Source organism: Phacochoerus africanus, chromosome 5, assembly GCF_016906955.1.
Source record: "Phacochoerus africanus isolate WHEZ1 chromosome 5, ROS_Pafr_v1, whole genome shotgun sequence".
In the NCBI taxonomy this organism is placed as follows: domain Eukaryota; kingdom Metazoa; phylum Chordata; class Mammalia; order Artiodactyla; family Suidae; genus Phacochoerus; species Phacochoerus africanus.
The window spans coordinates 119,377,019-119,399,051 of NC_062548.1; the positions used below are offsets into that span (position 1 = coordinate 119,377,019).

The window sequence follows — 22,033 nt, forward strand, 5'->3', positions numbered from 1 at the left end:
CACGGCAATGACACACCTGAACCTAGCGACCTTACACGGGATCTGAAAGAGAAGAGTCTGACCAAAGACGCCCAGAAGAACAGAAAACCCTGCTTATCACTACTCGGCATGTCCATGCAAAAAAAAGATGCAAATCAAAAAGCATGAGCTGTGGATGGGGACGAGGACCAGGACTGGCCTCAAAGGGAAACAATACGGTTGGGCTCCTCTGCTGGCCCCAGCGCCTCTGCCAAACAAGGCCGGCAGGTCCTGGGCCCCGGGGCCCGTCTGCCGCTGAGGGGAGAGTCTCCGAGGCGCCTGGGGCACCCAGCTGGCTTGTGAGCACAGCCAATCCCTCGATCGCCCCGAAGGCTGAGGGCCCCAAGCTGACTCCAACCCCGCCTCTTTCCAAAAACATATTGTTTCCTTTTAGGCATGGAAAGGAAGCCCTTCATGACATTGCTTTGAAACTGAGGACGAGACGAGATAGACGGACAGAATGGTCAGAGCCGGGAGGAGGGGAGGGAACAACCAGGGACTTCCGCCACAGACAGCCAGCAGCCATGACCCAGGACCTGGCCCGGGGCGGGGCCTCCTGCCACATGGAACACGGGGTCAGAGGTCAGAGTGGCCTGCGTGTAGAGTGTGCATCGGGCTTGTGAACTGGGGGGAGCAGGGGAGGGACACAGATATATAAATATGTTCATATCTGGTGTCTACAGAAATACAAAACCATTGCAAAGGCTCCTAAGGCCTGGCAGCCGCACCCTAAAGCTGGACCTGGAAGGAAACAGATAAGATGAAGCAGAAATCACACCAATCCAGAAGTGACCAGGAGGAGAAACACCCAGAGCGTTAAGACTCAGGAGGCAGGGTTTTCAGGGGTGATCGGCTTGGCACTGGTCTTGGCCGCTCTGACCAGCCCGGCTGCCCGCACCGAGCCTGGTCCTGCCCGGGGCTGGGTTCGGCCACATGGCTGGGAAGTGACCTCTGCATTCTCCCCCGACCCGAGGAGGCCACGCGCCAAGACTCTTGTGACGGGGCCCTTGGGTGCACCTGTGGCTGGCAGTGGGGGTGTGGAGGTGTCCAGCAAGAAAGCAGGCTGGCCCCAGAGAGAGGCTGACTCCTGTGTGAGCAGGGAGTTAGGGGACCTGGGTGCCTCGGCTCTGCCCCCGACAGGTGGGCAGCCCTGGCCTCTCTGGCCCTCAGGCTCCTCTTCTGCAAAACAAGAGGATTGAACTGGATGCGGTCTAAAGTCCTGTGGAGAGTTTATGTGGCAGAGGCTGGGAAACAGGCCTCCAGAAGATTCTGCTATGCACGGCGTTACCTGGAACGCCACCATTAGAGCAACACCCTCTCTGGTTAGGCGCTGGCCTCTCAGGCCTTCAGTACCAGGGTGACGGGGCAGGGAACAGGTGGAGCTGGGAGCCCGTTCCGGGTCCCCACCCCCAGGGGTGCCAGGCCGGCCCCCCCAAAGAGTGGCTCATCAGACCCAGGGCCCGAAGGGCCATTCTGCCTCCAAACCTGGGCAGGCTAAGCAGACGTTCTGAGTAGAGCCCCTTCTCAAACCCATAGACCTCCACAGTGTGAGTGAGTTTTAAAATGTCTTAACACACCTAGTCTTCTGCTGTCAGGATGGATTTCCATGCTCGGCTGACTCGGCTAAGTATAAAAATGGTTTATTATGTGATTGCCTGAAACCACAGAGTTTCTGAACACCCCAGGCCCGAGGGGCCACCTGGTCAATCTCTTACTCTGCGTCTTTGCTGCCTCTGCCTTCATTCCTTCACGCCACACTCTCTGGCTCTCCCTGTCATCACCCTTCATGCTCCGCAGAAGTCAGGCTGGGCTGCAGCCGGGGGCGGGGTGTTGGGGGGGAGAGGGGGCTGCTCCCCTTATCCCAAGGATTCCAGCCACTGCTGCCTTCCCCTCTGGCCAGCCTGCCTGTCCCCTCATGAATCCCCAGCACAAAATCAGCAAAGAGCTGAGGAGGGTTTCAAGATGCACACACACACACACACACACACACACACACACACACACGCTGAAATGCATGTGACACGCGACCCTGAGACCCAAGGATCACCCTGTGAGGAGGGGTGTTGGGCAGATGGAAGGCCAGTGGAGCCCACGGCCCCGAGTCATGGGTCTGATGGGACCTGCTTGGCTGCACTCATGGGAGATGCTTGTCTTGCCCACAGTCCGAGCCCAGGAGAGGGTCCTGGGGACAAGGTGGTGCCCGCATGGCTGAGGAGCTAAGGTGTTGCAAGGGGAAGCTTGGAGAGGGGGACCGCGGCAGGTGCTGTCAGGGTTAGAGAGGACCCACTGATCCTGGAACGTGTGACTGAGGCTCTGCTCCTCCAGAACCACCCCCCCTCCCAGCCACAGAAGAATACCTGGGGACACGAAGGGGACGTTGTCGGGTGGCTGAGTTCAAGATCTGCCAGAGGCGAGACCCCCGACAGTGCGGCCTTGTGCAGCTCCCGGCACAGGCCTGCTTATCCCACACAGGTGTGCTCGTGTGGCCCCAACAGCTGTGGGGGCAGAGGGAGGCTGGTGGTCACTCTCCACCACTGACCATCGGACTGTCTTGGGATGGGACCTCTGTGCCCCTTAGGCCTCCTCCCTCTGAGCAAGGGTCCCCTGAGAGGCATTGCCCTTGATGGGTGGCCCTGGGCACCAGTGGGGAGCTGTGTCCTCCCCAGAAGAGTATTCTGTCCCTGTCCTAAGCTGGCTCTTGGGGTGTGAGCATTCCATTTCTCTGAGTCCCACGGGGTATCTGAGGAGCTGCCAGGCAAGTGGGGTCATCACAATACCGATTGTGGAGAAAGGGGGAGCAGGTGCGGGCAGCGACAACCTTGTCAGGTTGGGGCTATGGACATGACACTTGGGGGTGGGAGCGTGGGAATGAGGGGCAGGCTGGTCCTGTCCAGCCCACACAGGGCCCACAGGATCTGTCAGAAAACAAGCACTTCTCCCAAGAGGGGGCGTGGCTTCAGGGTATGGGACACAGCCTCTGCTTGGCAAGCCTGTGTCTGTGGATGTGCTAGACATGCCTCATCCCAAATATTAGAAGGTTCGCGATGCCTCCATTAGCAATCGGCTCAGCCGGGGTAAGAACTGCCTTCTCCAGACGGGAGTTCTCATCTATCCCTCCCCCCACACCTCGGTGATCAGATGCTAAGTTTTCCACTTGCATCTGGAACTGCTGGGGCAGTGGTGGGTGGGGGACGGTCACAGAACAGGGATGAATGTGGATGGCACCTGCTCTGCTCAGGAGGGAGACCCCACCCTTCTGACGTGATGCCCACCTTGAGAGGGGCTCAGGCATATCATCCCCTCCAGGCACAAACACAAGCATGCACCGGGCCCGCGGGGTCCTGGTTCCAGGCTCGGGCAGGCCCTGGCCTGCCCCGGTGACTTGCGATGGGCCTGGCTCACGTCATCTGCCAGCACTGGAGAGGTGTGACTCTCTCTGCGCTTCTGGCCACACTGGTCTGTTCTCCCAGGAAACGGGGCAGACTGCCGCCCACGAATGCCCACCTTTGCGGGGAGGGGAGGGCAGGCATGCGGCTCAACTCCGAGGTTCACATCTATCGGGCTTCCTTAGGTCCAAGGGCTGTGCCACTCAACTGGAGAGATCCGTTTAGCTTCCCCTGGAGAGCGGGCTGGAGTGAGAAGCTCAGAGTCTACACATGGGGCTTGTGAGGATCAGCCTGGCCAAGTCAATTTGTCCATCTGTTCCCATTTAATCTGAAAAGAGGATTGAGTTCAAATGTGTCTTGGCTCCAACAGGCTTTGTGAGGGGAGGGTTTCAGTGGAGGGGAAACTGCCATGTCTCTGTCCCATTTGGGGAGATGAGGGGGCAGCGCTCCTCTGGGGCCTGGGGGGCATGCCCTCAGGGGAGGGTGGCACCTCTGCTCCCTCTAAAGGACAGTCCCCGTCCTCTCTGATGGGGCCTGCAGCCTGCCTGGCCAGTGAGTGCAGCCTGTGCTCCTGGTGGCACCAGCCATGCCCGTGACTTGTCCCGCGGGACACGTGAAGGGACTTCCTTCCACGAACGCACAAGAAAGTCCAGGGCAGGTCTAGGTCCTGCTCCCTGGGGCTGAGAAGCGACATGGGAGGCTGCCACCCCAGGACCCCACGAGGTCTAGACATCCTGCTTTCTTCCCAAAGCCTGGGGCTCAGCCCACCTCCTGCCCTCCGCTCAGTCCTGCTGGGCTCCCCTCCAGCCTGGATGCATGCGAGCCAGGGCTGATGCAACACCAGCCTTCCCCTCCTTTTCCTGCAGGTTTTCACCTGATTGTCAGGGACTCAGATGGGGCAATGCAAGGGTGGCGGGGAGCCTGGTGGTCTCAGCCTGGGCTTTGTTCTGAGCTTCCCCACGGCCTCGTGGGCTCTGCTCCTGGCTTCCATCCAGCCCTCACTCCAGAGGACCTGATCCCTCCTGAGTGTGGGGAAGGGGGCCTGCCACTGAGGTCCCCGTCTCCGACAGGGATTATGATGTCTAATGGGAAGAGCCTGTGGCCAGTGTGCAAGTGTTTCTAACAGACGCGTGCACGCACACACAGACACACACATGCACGCGCACGCACACACTCTCTGCGGCGTCTCTTCCTTGCGTATCTGTCTACACTGTCAACCCTGAGATTTTATTCCCCTTCTTATAAACTCTGGGCACAAATACAATGTAAAAATTTCCTCTCCTCTGAGCTGAAGGGGAATCCGAGGCTGGTCCAGAGGTGCCGAGACCCACCTTTCCTGCTCACAGTCTGACTGTCATCTTTACCAGTCTGACCATGATACCCCCAAGCTTAAAACGAAGCCCTGGGACCCGGCTCCTGCCTCCCTCGCTGGCTCACTCCCTCCATTTCCGCCTCGCGCCTGGTATTGCAGGGACACCGGGTCACATGTGCTGCCTGAACCCCTGGCCGTCCCGAGGCCTGGCGCACGTCTGCCTGGCCAGCGCCCCTTCTGGATTCAAAAGCCATGCCAGATGCCACCTCTTCCAGGGGCCATCTCCGAATATGCCTCCCATAGGGTCAGGCACTGTGCCCGGGAGCCTCCAAACCTCCATTTCTGCTCTCATCCTCCTCCCTCAGGCATATTTCTTTACAGCTCCTCCCCAACCAGGCCGTGGGCCCCCAGGGCAGAGACTCCTCTCATCCAGGGGTTCGGGGAGACCTGCACCCAGGAGGGGCGGCTGTCTGATTGCTGATGGAATAGGTTCCCTGTGTCTGGCCTGCACCTTCAGGTTAGGGTGTCCGCCCGGGGTTGGGGCTGCTGCTGGGACCGGGTCCTCCCTCAGCCCAAAGGTTAGAGGTGGGAAGGGGCCCAGTCTGAGCCTCCAGGCCTGGGGGTCCTGGGACAGCAAAGGTTGGTCCCCCCCAACACACCCCACCCCCAGCAGGGCTCACCTAGGCCCTCGTGATGGCAGGGACCAGGGTTTCTGTCTGTCCCACCCCCGCTGTGTGAGTGCGGCTGCCTGGGAGGGAAGACCACTCCGGCCACTGCACCCTAAGAATCCAGGGTCATAGACGGAGGACACTGTAATGACATGGCAACATCAGCTGCTCCCTGACCACTCAGAATGTGAGGTTCTCGGGGATTTTACGTGACCGGGAAGGAAATCACCTTCCTGTAGAGTCTGCTTCCTCCCCACGGAAGGAATGTGTTTGAAGCTGCGGGCGGAAACGGCCAGGTGTGTCCGTGGTTAGGACTACAGACGTAAAATGCCAACTGGCTGCAAATGACCACTGTGCTTTTGAACTGCAGGGGCGCCTCTGGGCTCTGCTGTGGCCTCCTCTCCCGCCCGGGTGACTCCTGCACACTTGAAGGCATAGCCCTGTCTCCCTGGACCTCAGATCTCTCTGGGTTTGGATCCATCCGTGTGGCCGCCCACCAGGTGCCTCTGCTCCGGTGTGTTTGGGCTGCTACAACTCCACATGCCAGATGCTCAATTAACTCCTCATCTCCCCCCAGCTCCGCCCTGGCCTGGGGCCCTGGACCTGCCGCCCTGCGACTTCACCCTTCTCAAGTCCTGGTGCTTTTTGCCCATCCCCTGGTGCGAGCAGGAAGGGAAACTGGACATCATTCAAACCAACCTCCTGTTTTACAGATGAGGAAACCTGAGGACGTGAGAGAGAGGACGTGACTTGCCTGGGGTCGTAGGACCAGTGGCAGAGTCAGATGTAGAACCCAGGTCTCCCGGCTCCCACGCAGGGGCCCTCTCTCCTCCACGACTGCCTTTCAGCCCCAGCTCCCGTCTCTCTGATCTGGATACACGGAGGCACGTCCTACAGTTCTCCCACCTGCAGGTGGAAATCCCCACTCCCCTGACCCTGACCCTGACCCTGAGGCCTCCACACCCTCAGACCAAGCCCAGGGCCCCAGCCCAGTGGTCAGGGCCTGCCTGGCCATCCCACCCTAGCTCGCACCTATCTCTGGGGAGCCAGCCCCTCCTCCCCACTGCTCTTGACTGTCTCCCCCTCAACTTTTTATCCCAGGCAACCTGTCTTTTGCCTGGAACATTCTAAAACATTCCAGAACATTCCCTGCATTCTAGAACATTCCAGGCAACCTACCCCTTGCCTGGAATGTTCTTCCTCCTCCGTCTTGGTCTGTCCAAGAAGCCTTCACTACTTTGGGTTCCTACCTCATGGTGTTTCTTCTCTGCAGTATGCAAGAGGTCGGCTTTACATGTAAGGTCTCTGAAGCGCTTACATGTCAAAGAGCTCCTGTGCTCCTCTCGCCCACATCTTTCTGGCCCAGGGCTGGGCCATTGCTCAGTACCAACCTGCCCCTGCACCCCCCTCTGTGCTCTCCAGCCCATCTGGAGCAGGGATCAAGGCCCAGGATGCCACATCTGTAATCCAGTGGCCAGGTGCCGGTCACTGTCCGTGGAAAATTTGTCAAGAGTGGCAACACAAAGACCTCCCTCGGCCTCAAGAAGCCACTGGCCATGGCCCTTCACCCCAGAGCTCCTGACCCCTGTGCTCGGACAGAGAGAAGCCGAGCACTGAGGGCGGGAGAGCCGAGCTGTCCATGAGACTGGAAGTCACAAAGAGCCTGCCCCTTCCTGCATGGCTGGGGCCAGCGCGTTGGGCGAGGCTTGCACGCCGGGCAGCTCAGCTCTAAGTGAAAGGACACAACAGATTGGAAAGGAGATGCCAGCCAGTGTGCCATCCTGAAACAAAACACAGTCACTCTGGGGTTAGTTGGCAAGTCCAAACACAGCATTGGGAAGCAAGCAGAGGTCCTGTCCTCCCACTCTGAGCACAGTCCTGGCTCAGCGTCCGCCCCGGAGAGGCTGCAAGGCAAAATGAGCAGCGGCATTAATCTGCTGATGGGTGAGAGAAACGGGAGCGTTACCCGGGGCTGGCCCCCTCGGCTGCTCTCCCTCACTAAGGAGCTAGAAGGTGGCCCCTGACTTCTTTGCAAGGGTATAAAGCAGACAAATTAAAAAATCAACATAATGGAAAAAAAAAAAAAGATGCTCATGCACCATGAAGACTCATTCAGGTAGAAATAGCCGGGGCAGAGGGCAGAAGGGGAGGGGCGCAAAGGCTGAGAGAGACCGTGTTTAGGACACACCTGGTCTGTGCTCAGACAGCGCTGGTTTAGTTTAGGCTCAGTGTACAAGTATCGAGACATGCAGCGTGAATGAGGCTTTGGCTACAAGTCAATTCTCTCCAGCTCGGGCTGCGGGAAAGCGGCCTCTTGGGTGCCTCGTGCTCCTCGGTGGGGGACAGTCTGGTCGATGTGCTTTCCTGGCATTACGTTCACTATCGACAGCAGTGACGATGGTGCTGGGGACCCGTGCTGGCCCGGGGTGGGGGGTGGTGGTCCCTTAAAGTGGAGTCTACAGTCCTTCCCAATCTCAGGGAGGGCTTGTGAGCCACTAGGAACGCCGGGGTCCTCGGGGGGGTGTGGTCTACTGCAGGCAGAGGCCCCTGGGGACCAGAAAAGCTGTGTGGGGCGGGCTGGGGACAGTGGCTGCTCTGAGGCTGTGTGTGAGAGGGCGCTCGGGAGGGGGAGGGGGAGGGGGAGGAGAGATGGCTACTGGCTCTGTGACAGGGAGTCACGCTTCAGGAACCTGCAAGAGAGGGGAGGAGAAAAGCGACACAAAAGCGTCCTACAAAGGAACAGACCCGACCACAGCTGGAAGGAAGGCAAACCTTTGAATCAGGTCCTTGAAATACAAGCTGCAGGAAGCTAGAACATTTTGGTGGACTTCAAACTCTCTGCCTTCAACAACAATTTTCAGGTCTGTAAACGCTTTCGCTCTGCGCTGCTGGTTCAATTCCTTCAACATTTCTGCAGAACAGAGAAGACAGACAGGGCCAGGTTCCCATTAAGAGTTTTTTTTTTTTTTTAATTAAAAAAATTTTTTTTTCAAGAAGTAGAGAAATAGGAAAATACTTGATACTGTTTCTTGGCAAGACTGGCTCAACACTGACAGTCAAAAGAAGTCACAAACATAATGCATAAACAAGCGGCCACGGGGAGGGGCTACACAACCAAAGGAGTAACAACTTTCCAAAGCAAAAAAAAAAAAAAAAAAGGAAACAAATACGAAAAAGAAAACAAACAAAATCCACACCTCCCCCCCCCACCCCGCCCGCCCGCCCCTCCGCAACCCCTTCCCCCGCAAAAACCCCAGACCCAGAAATTGAAAGGCTGGGGGAAAAGATTTCCATACTGACAATTAGAAACATAGAGAATACATCATCACAGACAACTCAAAACTGTAATTTAACTACGGAACAAGTTCTCCAAATGCCAATGAGTGCCGATGGATTTGATACCAAGTAAAGCATGGCATTGTGATGTAAGATGGGCTGGATATGGTTCAAAGGAATAAAAACCACAAAACCTGCAAAAACAGCGTCCCTTAGGTTAGACACTCACAGCCATGGCTGGGCCAGCTTCTTGGGGAGGGTTCCCGAGAAAGGAGGGGTGCAGGGGGGACCTGGCGAGCCCTTTCAACCTTCCAGGACTCAACGAGGGGCGGGGGGGAAGCACGGGGTGGATGGACTGCATCTCCTCCCACTTCTTGGGTTAGGCTCTCAGGCCCCCACCCCACCTGGCTCTTCAGTGCAGGGGAGCCTGGCTTGCAGCCCCAGGAGGTCCCAGAAAGTGGCCTCAGGGCCCTTCCCACCCTGACACACACCTACCTTTAGCCTGCTGTCTTGGCCACCTGGGGCTTGCACAGAGCCTGCCTGCCCTAGGTCCGTGGGCTCCAAACTTAGGGGTGTCAGAAGCGTCTCCCAGACCCACCTCAAGGCTCAGAAGGGGGAAGGAGGAGAGCCTGACAGCTACCTTGCTTCGTTGATATAAACTCTCTCACTTGCAAAGTTAAAGGCTTCAGCTGACCAAGGCGCTCACCAGTCTCACCCTGCCTGCCTGCCTGCCTCCTGGGGCCATCTGGGCAGAGCTGGTAGCTGGACATCAGAGGTCCAGATCCTCGGGCCAGAATGACCTAGACTGTTTGGCAGGCGAATGGGAGAGGGTGGTCTGCAGAACTGAGCCCTACCCTCTAAGCTCCCGACTGGCATGCTGAGCCCGCCCCCGCAGATCTCTGGGGAACCCTGGCCGAGGTTCTGGAGCTCCCCTCCAGGTTGCCCTGCTCCCGCCTGACCAGTCATCTCTGTCCACTTGGGCCAGCATCCGCCGCCTGCCAGGACGCGCTGCTGCGCTCAGTTCTACCTCTGACACCGTGGCTGTAGACAAGCCCCTGTATCTCCGGAACCTCTGTTTCTAGGTCTGTAAAATGGGGTTGGAGGCTCCCGTTCTATTTCCAGGGCCTGGAGAAGATCAGACGCTCAGGCTCAGGGATGGGCGAGGGTTTGTGGGCTTTGAGGTCAGCTGGGCCCTTCTTCGAGAGGACACACTGGGCTCTGGCCCTCTGAAGACCAAGGATGACAAGTGGGGGGGGGTGCATGTGGCACACCCCACATGGGGGTGCCAAAGAGTTTGGGCAATGCCGAATCACTGTCCCCTGCTGACCCGTATCAGGCTAAGCAGGTGTGGTGGTAGGGAGCCTGCAGGGGTTGTGTGTTGGGGGCACTGGCCAGCAGGGCCCAAAGACCAGGTGGAGGGTGTGGAGGGCACCTCTGGGGCAGATACGGGGGAGCAGACTCAAGGGCTGGGGGAGAGAGAGGTGTGATGGGCAGACAGGAGGGTTCAGATCTCAAGAGCTTGTGAGGGGTTTGAGCTTAACCTAGGGGTCCCCAGGGAGTTGGCAGGGATTCCGTGCCAGGGAGTGATAGGGTTAGACTCTGGAAGTCATGTCAGGGGCAGGGCAGGGGCAGGAGGGTACCCTGTAGGGAGCTGGGTCTTGGACCCGGGCCTGAGGGAGACCTTCCTATCAGTTCTGTGGCCTTGGGACAGTTAACCAGTGTCCCCAAAGCCTCAGTTTCCCCCTGCAGTGAAGGTTAAAGCACCTAGCCCACAGTAAGCTGCTAGCTGTGTGCCTGGCACGTGGTAAACCCTTAACAGTGCTAAGTTCCTCGTTATTGTCAATGGCAGTGATCACTCTGTAATCCAGATGAGACGCGCCAAAGGCCTCAACTATTACAGCGATGGAAGGACAGAGAAAGACAAGTATTTAGGCTGTCAATGTCAAGGCCATCAGTGCTGGAGGAATCTTGGCAGGGCGGGGTGGGTTCGGTGTGAAGACCACTTCCTGGCTTCTGGGGGACATCAGGAGATTGGGGGGGCAGTGATGAGCTGAGGTGAGGTGCTAGGGTTAGGGCTGTGGGACACCCAGGGAGAGGTGCAGGAGGCCTGCGCCTGGGCTGTGGGGCACCGTGGGGACGTGCAGCACGGGGCTGGGGTGGATCTGACTTTGGGAGAGCCTGCTGGGTCCGGCTGGGGTAAGGCTGAGCAGCTGCACTCACACATCAGCTCCAGCAAGAGCCACCGACTGAATTAATTCCCAAACCCTGAGCCAGATGGGTGATGTCCCCTTTTAGAGTGAAGTCCTTCGACGGGGAGGGGGGTGGGGGGAGTTCTGGGCCGATTCTTGTTCCAGCTTTGCCACTAATTGGCTTTGTGACCCTGGGCAAGTTGCTCCAGCTTTCGGCACTCAATTCCCTCAAGCACCCACGGGCACCTGCGCTGGTGGCCCCGGCTGTCCTGCTGCTGCCGAGAGTGACAGGTGCCGCCCCATGTGCCTGCAGAGTTAACCGTGCTCAGGGGGCTGAGAGAACACAGCACTGCACAGAAAGCCACTCCTTCTGGGCCTATAGCATTCTGATTGTTTTGGAAGGTTTTCCTTCCAACCGAGGTCCCAGCAATGACCACATCCACAGCCACCGCCCAGCAGCAATGCCCTGGGAATCCCGGGCTGGATCTGGGAGATGGTGCTTGAAGATCCAGGTCATTGCAACTGCGGGTGCTTTCTATTCTCGCTTTGCGGAAATCTGGATTTAATAGCTGGGCCAGATTACTCAGTTTCAGAAGAATTTTTCAATTTATGAAAGGGCTCGCCAGGGGATTCCTTTTCACAGCAGGGCCCTGAGTGCATTCAAAGTATTGATCAGTTGATACGTGCTTACTGCTGCCAGCTGAGCGCCCAGCCAGGGAGATGGCATTTCAGGACATTACAACCCAGGATCCACTGGAGAAAGCCAGCATTGGTTCGGGGTGCAAGCTGCCCTCCAGCCTACCCTCTGCCTGGGCAAAGAACGACCGTTTAATGTCTGAGGGGCTTGGAGGCCTGTGGGCTTGCGCCAGTACCCAGGCTGGGTGGTCTGCAGGCCTCGGGGCACAGCCTGGCAGAGGCTGTGTCTTCAGGGTGGGCTCCAGCCACAGGCATCCCAGGGCCCTGTGGAATTTGGCTGCCTGGAGCTTGTGAAGGCGGAGAAGCCCTGACCTCAGGGTCCCTCCTGTTGGCTGGCTTCAGGGAGTCGTTTTCTGGTCTTTCTGGCTTTGAGTGGGACCCGTGCTCTTGCCTGGCCCACATGAGTGGTTGCCCTGTACCCTGGGCATTTGCGCCTCCTGGGGGAACTCCTCGATGCTCAGACCACATGGCAGAAATCACACGCCCATCCAACTCAGCACGCTTCTCCTTGACTCCACCCCTCCTCTCCCCTCCCATGCCAAATCCTGCCTCCTTTACCACCTAGGAATCTCTGCATTCATTTCCTTCCTTCCCTTCTTCCTTCCTCACTCCCTTTTGCTTTTTTAGGGCTGCACCTGTGGCATATGGAAGTTCCCAGGACAGGGGTCCAATCGGAGCTACAGCTGCAGGACTATACCACAGCCAGAGCCATGTCTGCGACCTATGCCAAAGTTCATGGCAACGCCAGATCCTCAACCTGCTGAGTGAGGCCAGGGATCGAACGTGCATCCTCATGGATCCTAGTTGGGTTCATTACCACTGAGCCACAACAGGAACTCCAGCATTCCTGGTCTTCTGACCCGGTTCACACCAGTGCCCTATTTGAGCTGCCATCCTCTTTCACCTGAATCACTGCAGCAGCCTCCAAGGCTGTCTCCCTGTTTCTGGCCTGCTCCCCCCAAGCTACCTCCTAGCAGCCTGACCATCAGCCCCTCTGGGATCCTGGAGCAGAGGTGAGCCCTCACAGATGGGCCATTTATGCCAGCCAGCCCCTTACCAATATCAGCTGAGCCTGACCCAGATCACTTGAGCCCAACCCAAACTGCAAACCTGAGTCATAATTTAAATAGGTGGTTGTCGTTTTTAAGCCACTAAATCTTAGAATTGTTTGTTATGCAGCAAGAGCTGACTGATATAGAAGGCATGAATAGATGAGGAACTCAAGTGCTCAGAGAATTTTTGTGTCAGTTTTTCCTTTGCTGGATCAGTCTGAAGTTAATTTTTTTTTGGGTTGTTGTTGTTATAAATTTACTATCCTAAACATTTTTAAGTTCGATGTGTTAAATGCATTTACACTGTTGTGCAGTCAACCTCCAGAACACTTCATCTTGCAAAATGGAAACTCTGAATTCCCCCCACTGCAAATGGAGGTTCCCAGGCTAGGGGTCCAAGTGGAGCTGTAGCTGCCTGCCTGTGCCACAGCCATAGCAACACCAGATCTGAGCTGCCTCTGCAACCTACACCACAGCTCATGGCAACGCTGGATCCTTAACACACTGAGCAGGGCCAGGGATTGAACCTGCAACCTAATGGTTCCTAGTTGGATTCATTTCCGATGTGCCATGATGGGAACTCCAGTAAACTCTGAATCCCTTAAACAACTTTGCATCCTCCTCTTCCTCACCTCCTGCAACAACCATTCTATTTTCTGTCTATAAACTTGATGACTACTTATACGTGTGATATATAAATGAAATCATACTGTATTTGTCTTTTTGTGACTGGCTTATTTTACTTTGCATAATGTCCTCAGGGTTCATTCATGTTGCAGTGTGTGTGAAAATTTCCTTCCTTTTGAAGGCTGAGTACTATTCCATTGTATGTATCATCCATTCATTTGTTGGTGGGTATCTGCGTGGCTTCCTCTTTTTGGCTACTGTGAAGAATGCTGCTATGAGGTTAAATTTTTTTTTTGAATATGGGAATTGAAATTTAAAAAAATTTTTATTTCCCCAATACAATTTTTTTCTACTGTACAGCATGGTGACCCAGTTACACATACATGTACACATTCTATTTTCTCACATTATCATGCTCCATCACAAGTGACTAGACATATTTCCTAGTGCTACATAGCAGGATCTCATTGCTAATCCATTCCAAAGGCAATAGTTTGCATCTATTAACCCCAAGCTCCCAATCCACCCCATTCCCTCCCTCTCCCCCTTGGCAACCACAAATCTATTCTCCAAGTCCATGATTTTCTTTTCTGTGGAAAGGTTCCTGTGTGCCATATATTAGATTCCAGCTATAAGTGATATCATATGGTATTTGTCTTTCTTGTTCTGACTTACTTCAATGAGGTTATTTCTTCTTCTTCTTTTTTTTTTTTTGTCTCTTTGCCATTTCTTGGGCCGCTCCTGCGGCATATGGAGGGTCCCAGGCTAGGGGTCCAATCGGAGCTGCAGCCACTGGCCTTCACCAGAGCCACAGCAATGCAGGATCCAAGCCGCATCTGCGACCTACACCACAGCTCACGGCAACGCCGGATCCTTAACGCACTGAGCAAGGCCAGGGATTGAACCCGAAGCCTCAGCGTTCCTAGTCGGATTCATTAACACTGCACCACAACGGGAACTCCTCAATGAGGTTAATTCTTAACACCTGGTCATGGACATCTCTGCATACCCCCTTTCAAACTCCATTAGATGTGGTTTGGGTGTCCAGGCTCCGTGGACCCAGCAGCAAATGGCATGAGAGGGAAAGGAGATACCAGGGAAGGTCTGCCTGGGGCTGGATGCTTTGCTTAGAGGAGAATGAGGCCACAAACAGAACCAAGGCTGGAGATGAAGTTGCAGCCAAACTTCTGCATATTTTTCACCAAACGACACAAGTTATTTGTCAGAGACTAATGGGCTCGTTCCAGCTGGACTAGAAGGGCTGTCTGAGGTGGTAATAAAGAGGAAGAGATGTCAAATATTAAAAGGCAACGAATTTCAGTGGCTTTGCAGCAGAGAAGTCCATTAAATCAGAGCCCCGAGAAAGGTTGTGCAGCCAAATAATTTTTTTCAGCGCTCAAGTAAGAACCCAGCTAGGTGATAAATGCACCCGCTTCCATTGGTATTTATGACACATATTTGATAAAGGACCTGAAAAAATTATAAACTCAGAGCAGTTGTGAAATATACTGAGAAAGCCCAGCGAGGACTGTGTCATATGCATGCCCAGAGGATAATTCATCCGGGAGCAGGAGCCCAACACGTGCCAACGCCGTGGGGACAAATGGTGGCTTTACACAAACAGAGCCTCCTGCTGCTCTTGCCCAGCTGGGCCACAGGCGGTCAGGGACCGGCCAGGCTGCCCAGCTGGATGGCGCCCTTCCCCCTCCTCCTTCTTCTACCCAGCAGACGTACACAGCTCCCTCTCCCCTTTTACTGAACTGGGCTCAGAATCAGCCTTGAAGGCCAGCTGGGATCTAGCTTCCTGGTCAGGCGAACACTGCCCACCCAGCCTGAGTCAGAGGGAGGGGCCTTCTACAGGGGAGTCACCTGCTCCCTGCCCTGCTGCCTCCCAGAGAAGGGAAGGGTGAAAGACTCAGGCTTCCTGCTGACTTCACATTTTAGTGAGGAGACCTTTTGGTTGGACTGTTAACCAAATGGAAATTCCTGCCACTTACCTGAAAGGGAACAAAACGCCCTAAGAACAGTCACCACCTCTCACCACCTGGCTTTTCCAAGTCGTCCAATGCAGGGTGACAGACCTACCCTCAAGTAGTGAAATTTGGTTCCAAAGGTCCTTTCTGTCCCTATAGCCCCTGCCCCAGAGCTGCACACTAGTGGTGCTCACTAAGCATTTGCTGAGCAGAAACAAGAAATATCCTCAGGCCCTCCAAGGTGATAGAAAAATCATTAAAAATGTTCCCCTTCAATTTTTTTGAAACCCTTCTAGAACTAACAGAATCATCCCCTTCTCTTGCTCTTCTCTTAGATTCAAGGATTCAGAGGCAGCTGCCAGCCTAGGTGTGGGGGCAGCATCACCACCACTGCCCTGTGATCTTGAGGAAGGGCTCTTTCCTCCTCTAGGGCCCACTCAGGCGAGGAGTGCTTGACCCCACATCCCTAAACTCCTCCTCATTGACTCTCAGCCTCCTAGGACCTGTTCTTAACGTTTTCTTGTTTTCGTTTTAGGGCCACACCTGCAGCGTATGGAAGTTTCCAGGCTAGAGGTCAAATGGGAGCTGCAGCTGCCAGCCTATGCCACAGCCATGGCAACGCTGGATCTGAGCCCAGTCTGTGACCTACGCCACAGCTCACTGCAATGCCAGATCCTTAACCCACAGGGGGAGTCCAGGGATTGAACATGCATCCTCTCGGAGACTATATTGAGTTCTTAACCCACTGAGCCACAATGAGAACTCCTGTTCTGAAATTTTTTCATAGCTTCATCTCTATTCATGTGCCCACTCACCCCCTCCACCCTCCCTCCAGGTTCATACCCGCTATGTCTTGTCCCTTCACTTTGGTTATTTCTCCCTGATGCTTTGGCCAAGTTTCCCCCAACACTTTTTTTTTGGGGGGGGGGCTCATCCATCCCTTAAGCCTCGGCATAAATTCCGTCCTATAAGAATTCTTACTGAGTTTCCTAATCACAGACCTGCCTGTGATCCCATGAGACTTTGTTGGTGCCTCAACTGCAGTAGATATCCCTGGCTGCCTCATTCCAGAAGAATGTCTGTCTGTCTATCTCCTTTCTAGACTATGATCTTCCGGAAGGCTTATTTCTCTGGTCCTTAAACCCCTGACACCATGTTTTGCATAAAAAGCTCATTTCTGATTGGAATTCAGCATGCATTACAGACCAGATGCAGACATGTCCTGAGTGGTAAGAATAACTTCCCCCAAACACGATCCAAGAGAACCATTTGAAATGTCACGGTTGTGTGGAGTCAGATAGAAAGAATGTGAAAATCAAACCCCTTCTAACTTCAGGAGACACTAGGGTTAAACAGTGACGACCCCACACTTTGAATGGCATCTATGGCTGCTTAAGCATGGTTACATTGCTAGGTCTTCCTCGAGGAGGGATTTATTCATTCTATTCAGCTCCAATGGCTTTAAAAAGCCTTAAATGGCCCTCCTAGGAAAGGATTACCACCCCAACAGCTCAGCTGAGCACAGGTGCAGCCTGGAACCTTCAAGGCAACTCTGCACAACAGGGGCCTTCACACATAGCAGCCAGAGAGAGCTGATCAGTCCTCTCAACTCTCCAGATTCCCAGCTTCCTGCATGGTAAGATCTGCCCACATGTAGGCCAATAACTGGCTACCTTCACTGGCAGTTCTTGCCTTGTGACCTTGGGCAAGGAGTCAAAGGGAATGATCTTCTCTCTCTCTTTTTGGCCACCCCATGGCATATGGAGCTCCCAGGCCAGAGATCAGATCTGAGTCACAGTTGCGACCTGAGCTACAGCTGTGGCAATGCTGGATCCTTAACCCACTGTGCTGGGCTGGGCATCAAACCTGTGTCCTGGCATTCTAGAGATGCTGCCGATCCCATTGTGCCACAGCGGGAACTCCAGGAATGGTCTTATGCTTGGGGAGGGAAGAGGGAAGCCAGGGGATAGAGGGTTAGGACCCAGCACCAGCCTGAGGAGCCTGGCCAGAGGGGGGGGGGGGGTCCCTGCAGAAGTGGGGGTAGGCTGAGCAAGGAAGGCCACTGGGCAAACCCTGAGGCTGCAGTTGGAGGGACATGCCTGGTTAGGTCAACACTGGCTGCTGTTATTCCTTCCTGCCCCAGTAAAGAAGGTTCCGCCTGGTTCCTTCCCTTGCTTTGAGGATGGATGCTGAAGGGATGATGGGAACACTCTGAGAGGGAGAGGATGAACATGGCATGTGGGGGTGGTGGTGTCAGAGAGATGCACGAGAAGGCCAGGGCTTAGGAGAGTTGAGTGAGAAAGGAGGTCTAGACCAGTGTGCAGAGAGCTCTGCAGGATCTAGGCTCTAGGGTGATGGGCTGGAGTGGGGAGAGCTGATGTGCAGTGAGTTAGGCTTCGGGGTGAGTCAAGTCAGCACTCGAAATGGCCTGGTGGGAGCCCAAGGCACATGGGCTGGGAGCAGCCGGGGGGCCATAGGTTGTGGGGGGAAGGTGGCCCCATTCAGGGGCTAGAACTTGGTTATAACTCCCTCAGGGAGATGGGTGTCCCGAGGGGCCTTGGTCCTCAGGACTAGGGGAGGGTGAGACTGGGTCCGGCAGCAGGGACAGAGTTGAAACTTGTGTCTGGGGTGGGAGTGGGGTGTGCCCTCCTCCTCTGTGCCCTGTGAGCAGAGACACTGCTTCTTTTCCATTGGAGGGTAGATTCTTGGAAGGTGGAGATGGTTCTTGGCCACAGGGACCAGAGTCAAGAGACCAGGACAGACGGGGCCAAGTGAGAGAACCAGGTTCAGCACCCTGGAGAGCTCTACGTGCCTGGGGGTCAGGGCAGAAAGCGGGGAGAGCTCTAGAGAGGTTAGGGGTGTCCTGGAGCAGGAGACTCAGCCCAAGGCTGAGTGAGGCTGAGGTGTGGACCTCCCCTCTCGGAGGCAGACTCTGGGAACTTCCGACATCTGGTGTCTATTCCACTCACCAGCTGATCCATTAAACGCATGGTGTTTGTCTCCTGTGCGCTGGGCATGGGGTGGGGTTCCAGGGACACACGAATAAGCACATGTTGGCAGGTGTGGAGAGCTCACTATTTAACAGGCGACACACTAAACAACTGTGATGCCGGGTGAGATGTTTTAGCACCGCACAGAGGAGGCTCAGTGGAGGGGCAGTGGGCTCTGCTCCATGGAGGGCAGGGAGGTTGCCACAAGGCTGAGATGGTTAAGAGAACACTGGAGAGATACGTAGGAACTGGCCAGGCAGGCTGGAGAAGCAAGGTGTGAGTCATAGGGACACGTGTGTGTGGGTTGAGTGTGTGGTCTGCATAAGTACGTGGGCATGAATGCATGGCATGTGTGAGCATGTGAGGCGTGTGTGAGCATGCATGCATGCATGTCTGTGTACAAGCAGCTGGGTGTGTGAGTGTGTGTGTCTGAGCAGGCGGTATGAGAGGCAGGTCCATATCAGACTGTGAAAGAAATAAACCCTCCCACAGTCTTTATCCCACAGGAGACTCGGAGACTCGGCGCCATGGGTGGATTTTATGAGGATGCGTGAGAGAGTCGGTTTTATCTCCTTCACTCAAAAGGCTGCTCGGAATCAATCTCACCCCCCACACGCAGGTCTGTCTCTCATAACATGCATCCACGTCGCCCCTGGCCTTCTGCCTTCAGGGATTCCTTCTTCCAGTTGCCACTCTGCTCTTCCAACCCATTCTCATGCTCCTCCTCCCACTTTCCCAGGGACACGGTCAGCCGGCCAGCACATCTGTCAGTCAAGGCGCAGGGCCCCAGGCTGAGAGCTGGGGGAGAGGGGTAGGAGCTGCAGAGGAGAGAGCGCAATAGGCGGGCAAGATAGTCCCCATCCCAGGGGACACAAGGTGCCCATGGCCAGAAACTGGCCAAGAGCTACATACATAGGTCAGGGAAGGCCTATGAGGCAGGAGAGGTGGGCAGCCCGGGGGTGGGTGGGAAGAGCAGGGGTGTCAGGGATGGCTCGCTATGTCACCCGTGGAGAAGCAAAGGCACAAGAGGGCTATTATTCTTAATTACTAGTTCACAGTCTAACACACATTTTCTGAGGACCTACTGTGTGCCGAGCCCTGGACTATGAAAATGAAACCAGTTTCTGGCCTCAAGGAACTCACAGCCTGATGGTGGAGGTGGACGCTGCAGTGGACATAAGTTGGTTTGGTGGCTCGGCATTGGAGCCTCCTTTCTACTGGGGAGAACCCCAAGATGGGTGGGGAGCTGGGGTTTGTCCCTGTGGAAGCAGAGTGGAGGTGGCTCCCTGGCAGCTGGCCTGTCACCATGAGACCTGGGCTCGGCTGGTCTGATGCACATGCCTTGGACTTGGAGGTTCTAGGGAGGGGTGCAGGGCCAGCCAGCAATGACTACAGTGGCCCCAGGGATGGACAGAGCTGGTGGCTCGGTGGCACTTGGGGTGGGGTGGGGGGAATGGTGCCAGTGCAGAGTCCCAAGCAGGTGGTGGACCTGCCTGAGCTGCCTCTGCTCTTGCATCTATCCCCAGCCCAATTCCTCAGCCTCAAACAAATATCTACCCCACCTAACTCTGTCTCAGCTGTAGTCTGCGGGTGGCATCCCAGGACCCCAAATGGGACGGACCTGAAGGCACTTATGCTATACTGTGTCATATGCAGCATGGGGAACGCTCCTTACAGCAGAGCTGCCCGGGAAGCACAGGTGCAGGCCAGGGGCCTTATGACAGGCTTGATAAGCTGTGTTTGGAACCTAAAGACGGTATGTTGGGGAGAGAAATTTAGAAAAGCCACCCCAGTCGCCTGGGGCACAGAGGAGTGGATGGATGGGGGGGCAAATGACTGGGGGTGGTGAGACCGGGCCCCGAGAGGCCGCTGCTGTTGGGCAGGTGAACTGCGAGGGTGGGGGAGGAGGTGCTGGGGAGGATGGGGGCAGACGGGAGAGATACACAGGCAGAACAGACACACGGCCCTTCCGCACATGCTTTAGCAAAAGCCAGCATTTCCCAAGAATTCTGAGAGCCACGGTCCCAGCAAATAAATCAATAGTTTAAAAGGATTTGTGAGAATTAGTGAACCGGAGCTGGGAGTACAATCAGTTCAGTTACCCAGGTAAAGAAGGAAATGAAACGGAAACCCCAGATGCCAGGGGTTAATGGCAGCTCAGAGCTCTGTGAATCACATGACAGGAGAAGAGAATTCACAGCCCAGAGGATGCGGGGTGAGGAGCCAGGGGAGGCGAGATGGTGTGTGTGTGTGTGTGTGTGTGTTGGGGGGGCACCCTCTGTGCCCCACTTGTGCCTTCTACTGCCTTCTTGGAGGGGGAGTCTCTCTGTGGCCGTCTGCCCCTGGGTCTCCATCTGTGCCCACTCCTCCTGATGGCCTGGCTAGGGTCAGGTTTGCAGAAAGACATCACCTCCTGTCATTTCAGGGGAGGTGACAGCCTAGGCATCATTTCAGTTTTTCCTGTTGCTCATGGTCTTTAATTGTCCCCATCCTTCTAGGAAAATTGGAAAATAAGCATAAAAGAAGAAAGTGGAGCAGTGCCCTCTGGGTGATCAGGTGCTGGCTGCGGTGCTAGATGGTCAGGTCTGCCTTAGAGAGCCGGGGCTGTCTAGGCGTCACATCTGGGAGACACCGTGGCCACTGTGGAGGAGCCAGCCTCTGGTCCTGCCCCAGGACAGGCCTGCTCCCTGTGCCCCATCTGCCAGCCATGGGTCTGGCACACCTGCGTGTCACGCTGGCTGGCAGGGTTCTGAGTGCATGCCGGACCGTGGACGAGGCATCCCAGGCCTGGTCCCCGGACGTGTCCCCAGGTGGGCTCTCCTGACGCCCCCTTTGACCTCGCCTCCTATCTGCCAGCCCAGGCTTCTGCTCTACCAATCCCTTCCTTTTCAGTACATGATCTTTGCCAGCTGAACCCTGTCTCTGGTTAGACTGTGGCTCTGATGGGGTAGTGAGGTTGCCTTCCACTCCCTGAATGCCCAAGCCTGGTACAGCCTCTGGAAGCCACAGGAGTGGGTCCCGGGGTGGCGCAAACATGCTGGGCTCCAAGCGGCGACCTCACAGCTGGGACCCTGATGCAGGAAGGACAGACCTACTTGGGTACACGCGCCAGCCATGCTCCTTGACCTTCTGGGTTGATTTCTCTGACACCAGACCTTTCACACTGTTCTTGTTATTTCAGCTGAGCTGCCAGCTTTAATGATACCCCTCTCCACCCGGTCACTTCCCCACAGGTATTTAGCCTGACAGTCTATTTGTCTTAAGAAGCTGAACCTATTAGACTCTATAATAAAGCCAGAGTCCTGTTTTCACAAACTCTCATTGGAAGTAATTACCCCAGAGGAGCTGGCCGGCGAGTGGGGCCAGATCTGAGTCTTGGCTGCGGCCCTGGGTTCTGGTACCTCCTGGCTCTGGGAGGGCTGGACGTGGGGGCTGGGCACCCTGGGCACCTGCCACCGGGCCCAAGGCTGACTGAGGGTGGGCATGCGGGGCAGCTCCACTGCCTGTGTGGACACAAAAGCTGCGAAGCCCAGCCCCAGCCCAGTCAACCCCATGGGCTGGGTCCAGTAGGGAGCAGCCTATAGGAATGGAGCATCACTGTGCGCAGCGGGGAGGAGAGAAAGACAACCTCGCCATCTGGCCTCAAGTGCCCTTTTATTTTTTAGAGCCGCACCCACAGCATATGCAGCACATGGAGGTTCCCAGGTTAGGGATCTAATAGGAGCTACAGCTGTCCGCCTATGCCACAGCCACAGTAACGCAAGATCTGAACTGTGTCTGCAACTTACACCATAGCTCACGGCAATGCTGGATCCTTAACCAATTGAGCGAGGCCAGGGATTGAAC

The 22,033-nt window shown here is 55.6% G+C and overlaps 1 protein-coding gene across 2 annotated transcripts in view; it reads right to left on the reverse strand.

Annotated features, from left to right (window-relative positions):
* Nucleotides 1-22,033, reverse strand: part of KLHL29 (kelch like family member 29) — a 306,133-nt gene that overhangs the window by 12,980 nt on the left and 271,120 nt on the right. For both annotated transcript variants that reach the window (XM_047782559.1, XM_047782558.1), the window contains one exon: nucleotides 8,157-8,295. In XM_047782559.1, coding sequence (XP_047638515.1) covers nucleotides 8,157-8,295 — 139 coding nt within the window. The remainder of the gene's footprint in view (nucleotides 1-8,156; nucleotides 8,296-22,033) is intronic.